The 5,106-nt window shown below is 41.3% G+C and overlaps 1 protein-coding gene across 8 annotated transcripts in view; it reads right to left on the reverse strand.

Moving 5' to 3' along the window:
• Positions 1 to 5,106, reverse strand: part of pdlim4 (PDZ and LIM domain 4) — a 46,597-nt gene that overhangs the window by 7,763 nt on the left and 33,728 nt on the right. Inside the window, exons 4-7 of one of the 8 annotated variants that reach the window (XM_032533254.1) lie at positions 3,827 to 3,904; positions 3,701 to 3,754; positions 3,444 to 3,628; positions 1,553 to 1,710 (exon numbers count right to left, since the gene is read on the reverse strand). In XM_032533254.1, coding sequence (XP_032389145.1) covers positions 1,553 to 1,710; positions 3,444 to 3,628; positions 3,701 to 3,754; positions 3,827 to 3,904 — 475 coding nt within the window. Of the gene's footprint in view, positions 1 to 1,552; positions 1,711 to 3,443; positions 3,905 to 5,106 lie in introns of all 8 variants that reach the window. The other 7 variants (XM_032533252.1, XM_032533251.1, XM_032533255.1 and 4 more) reach the window with 7 other exon arrangements.

Raw genomic sequence — 5,106 nt, forward strand, 5'->3', positions numbered from 1 at the left:
ATTCACATAACAATATGTACTATATATTCTCCACTGTCAAAAGTAAATATCAGGAGGACACATTAACTACAAATTGCTGTTGCTTTATTGCATCAAATAATATCAGAGAATTAGCCATGATCAGGTTCTTTAACACAAAACATCTGTATCAGTATTGGCATCCAACCAACATAGGATGTTAACTCTCTCAGTGTAAAAAACTTTAGAGGGGAGGGGTTCTAATTTAACTGAGAATTAAGAGTTACATTAGGACTGTATGACACAATACCTATATTAAAACCATTATTTACCTACGGAACATTTTACTGCGCATACATGCTGACTGTGACTCTGCAGGACATTCATACATTCCCAGCTGGTAACACTCCACTAAGTAATAAGGTTTAAGGGACTTTTCTCAAGATCACCTCAAAGTTAGTTGCTGAGGCTGAGAAAAACAATCAATCCGTGTTAAGAGGTCACAAGCTCAGTTCTCAAAGTTCCAGGCTATTTCCGCTTTACCATAACAACTTGGCTTATAACTATGAATTTCACAACTTTTGCCCTGCTTTACTACAATTCTCTGAATTCTCCCTTTTTTAAGTTCAGAGAATTAGCCCTCTTCTGCTGCTGTCAGTGTCACATGACAAAGCTGAGAGCTCCTCAAAGGAATGCCGAGCGGTCAGAAGGCAAACAGGAAAACCATATTTCTCACTTTATTGTCCTTTGTGGAGTTGTTTTTGCAGTAAATTGCCAAAGTAAAACTTTTTACCCCTGTTCATCCGTGTGTGAGCTATTTAAAGCAATCCATCTGTCTCCTGCTCCCTCTGTCTCCGTTTGTTTCTTTCATTCTGTCTTGCTCCCTCTCTCGTACTCTTCCTCCCTGTCCCCTAACCTCGCTGTCTGTGTCTTTCTATAAAAGGAAAACCATGCCAGTAAGACAGAGTAGCTACAAAGAGTGAGAGAGGAGCTGCCTGAGCAAGGCAAGATGTTCCTCCGGCTGGAATCATAGGAGGATTCATTTAGTTGGAGACATCCACTGTATTTGTAAAACATGAATTTAGAAAATGATTCTGTGAGAAGTGCATAGATGCACACAGACATGCCCAGATGAATTAGTAACAAGCTGCAGCCTTGCCCAGCCTTCTGAATCTCATCAAAAAGAATAGCTATGTATTGAGAAAAAAAACAATATTTTCAAAATCGAGTAACTCATTTTAAGTAATTCTATAAGCAAAAATGACAACGATTAACAGCTTCAAGCTTGTAAAACGTGAATATTTGTTGGTTTTTATGTCTTCTATTTAAAGAAACATTTAGTGTTTGGACTGTTGGTTGGCCAATAGTGTGTTTCGACATTCTAACATTTCATAGTTGAAATGTTTAAATGATTAACTGAGAAAATAACTGGCAGATGCTAAAGCTAATGTATGTCCTTGTAATCTTCTGCTTTTACAATCAAGTCAATTAGTGTAATACTGTCAACTCTTCCTTCTGGGTAAAGTAGCACTGAAAATGTAGGTTGCAGTGCACTTGCTTTTGGCTCTCCACACATTTAAACATGTATTCCTACCTCCATCCTCAGCCTCCAGGATTCCCTGGAGGTATTTGAAGGAGCCGGACTGTTTGGGTGCAGAGACGGGCTCCTCGTAGTCCTGCAGCATCTTGTAGACGTCTGATTGGGGGTCAAAACCATTACGGCCCGTAGGGGATTGTGTGGGAGGTTCTGGGCTGTAGGAGACAAGGGAGGGTAGATACAGTATTATTCTACCGTTATCTAATTTGATAAGGATTAGGTGACAGATGACAAAAACATAAATTTTCTTTTAAAAGTCAGTCAAGACAACAAAGGAGCTAATGTTTAGAATACAAGTAAATGTGCTAACATTGCGGTCATTTGGTTTTGTCATTTTTTTATGGTATCAAATATGGCCACTGTGTATTTGTCTTTTTTCAGGTGCTGTCCTAAAGTGATGTTTGACCATAGGAGGAATGAAAATACCTGAAGTAGCCAAAACAAAAAGGATAAAAGAACAGATGACAGTTGAGAGACTTGATAAACTGTGACAGCAGAGATGGTCGCACGGAGGAGAAAACAGAGGTTTATACATTTGACTCCACATGTGATCCCACAGACATGATGTCTTAATCACAACAGCTTTTTGCTATGAATCTGCATGTTCATGCATCCATCAAGTTATTCCTAAAGCTAACAGAATGGATACCGTTCATTTGATACAGTCATTCAGACCTCTGGGAGAGGGTTAGGGCTGCTGACAGATGTGTTCCAATCCTGACACACTTTACTGCATGTTTGTCTCCAGACTCTTTCAAACGACTGAAGGAAGTGCTTCACTGCAGTCTGAGTGTAAGTGAGTGTGTGTATGTGTGTGTGTGTGTGTCTGTGAGAGAGAAAGCCTAAGCTGGTGGAAGTGAGATTGAGTAAGAGACAGGAATAAAGAAAGACAGGAGAGTATGAAGAAATTGTGTAATGAAGGAATTAGGGAAAGTGACAGTGGGCATTGAGATGTGTAAAAATGGTGTTTAACTGTGTATGTGTGTGTGTGTGTGTGTGTGGGCCTAGTAAGAATTAACAGACCAGCACTGGAGAACTCTGGGAGTGTTGGAGAGGATGTTAACTGGGAGACTAAACACACACATGTATTGCCCGCTCGAGGGGATGCGCCACAACAAATTGGTTCTCCAATCCACACGGTCATCTGTGCACATGTGTCAAGAGACAAGTGTGTCTACTGTATGTGTCTGTGTTTACATCTGTAAGGGGAGTCCGCACATAAACACATGAATCTGTGCAGTACACTGTCATTTCTACATACAAGCTTACTTACTGTGATGCTTTAACAATGGAAAGGTGAATCATCAACTAAACATTGACTTAGAAAACCCATTAAATTGATTTTAGAAGCAGACACTAATCATTCACTACTATTTGCTTTCCTTCCTTTCATTTTTTTTTCACGGAAGAAAATATGAAGATTTTTTTTAAAGTTACTAATTGTAAAGTTGAGTTTTCTTTAATAAGACAGTGGTCACCATAGTAAATGAGATCTTCTTGTGATGTTGACAGCTCAGAAAATCATCATAAAACAAGCCCAGAAAACAAGCCAAATTGTATTTTGTAAATCTTCACCTGTAGTTTTAGCCTGGAAAACCAGACCTATATCCAAAAGAGTAAGGGTCTGGCATCTAGTAATATAAGTCGCCCATCTCGAGGGGTGGCATCAAGCGTGTATTTCAAAATCTCACTGCACACAATTGGATAACACTACAACCAATCACAACAACACACAGGGTGACGTAAATCTGTTTAAACACATACATTTCCAGATTTTCTACAATAAATATAAACTACTAATCTACTAATCCTGTCAAAACTGTAAATTGTACGGTTTATATTTTACTCTCTCTGCACTCCATTGCAGCACACACTTTGATCACCTCACCTATGAGTGGCACTGAGGCTGAGGCCTCCCATCTTGCTTGGCAGAGATCTGTCTCCATTGCTGCCATTATGATAAAGTCCTGCTGGGTTGTTAAACTGAGCGTGCCCGGTTCCGTTCCCGTATCCATAGCTGTGGCCGTTGTTGGGTCTGGAGTGTCCGTTATTCAGGTGAGTGGGCTGGAGTGCCTTTGGGGATTGGGGAGCCTTTGGGGATTGGGGAGCCTGTGGGTACTGGGGAGCCTGTGGGTACTGGGGAGCCTGTGGGGATTGGGGAGCCCGCGGGTACTGGGGAGCCTGCGGGTACTGGGGAGCCTGTGGGTACTGGGGAGCCTGCGGGTACTGGGGAGCCTGTGGGTACTGGGGAGCCTGTGGGTACTGGGGAGCCTGCGGGTGCTGGGGTTCAGCGGTATACGAAGGTTTGCGACTGGAACTGCCATATCCGCTGGTGATGGGACGAAAATTCTACAAAGAAAAAACAACAACAACAACACACATTTTAAAAAACAACAACAACAAAAAAAGCAATATATTAATGAACAGACAAACAATGATACAAAGGTAAAAGAGAAAGAGCTTGTTATATCATAGAAACAATGAATGAAAGGGTAATGGGCCAATTACAGTATGCACCATTATGTTTTTGTTCAGGAAATGAGAGTAAAAAGAGAAAACAAGCCCAGTGGTGCCCTGAGTAGAAAACCATAATTCTTCAAAGGCGAAACAAGTGGTTGTTTCTAAATGAGGCTTTGCAGCGGTGAGGATTATGGAAGAAAAGCTTTCCCACTTCGTTTCTGCTTTTCCATCTTAAATAGCAATGCTTATTGAGAAGGAGCTTGCATTTGATTTCCTGCAGATGTTTCTGTCAAAACAAATTAACTTGTGTGGTGTAAATATAAAAATGTTCTTCTTTTTTTTCCCTGGCTGCTTCTTCTATGGATTGTGGAGTTTATAAAAGCTGACAGAGCTGAGATACTGTATAAGATTAAATTATTATTAGTTTTGACATGCTCTAGCAGACTTTCTACACTCTTGCCACATATATGCTCTGCTGGAGCTGTTTGCAAGAATCTTTTGGACTAAATGCAGGACAGATGCACAGACACCTACACTCACATCACTGCATACTCAGTGTGTTTATGGAGAGGTCAACGCCCTTTTCATGCCTTTGCAAACACTCCACAGTGACATCACTGAGCCGCTCAGTGTTTACCACAGTTATCTACACACTTCAGCGATAACGCGTACTGCCAGCCTGGCTCATCAGTCTCAGAGACTGAACTTTACAGATAAAGTTTTATTGCACTGCTTGCAATGATGTCACCACCTCTAGAAGGGCTTTGCATTTCAGAGATAACCAGCAGTTTTGAAAGACTAAAGAGGGTTGCACATGATCATAACTTCAGACTATAAACATTATAGCTGAAACAAAGTGACTTGTTTACAAGTTAAGCAAAGCAGTACAATGGGAGACAGTCAGACTGTTGTAACTATGAGCCACTGGAAGGAGTGTGTGTGACTGTGTGAGATTTGGGCTAGTTGAAAGCGCCTTAGCCACAGGAGGTGGAGGTTCACAGCTTCTCCAGACTGGACCCCTGTCATTTCAACAGATGGGTGTCATCCAGTCCTCGGCCCCCACCTGGACCACACACAGACACAGACAGACA

Source organism: Etheostoma spectabile, chromosome 13 (genome assembly GCF_008692095.1).
Source record: "Etheostoma spectabile isolate EspeVRDwgs_2016 chromosome 13, UIUC_Espe_1.0, whole genome shotgun sequence".
In the NCBI taxonomy this organism is placed as follows: Eukaryota; Metazoa; Chordata; class Actinopteri; order Perciformes; family Percidae; genus Etheostoma; species Etheostoma spectabile.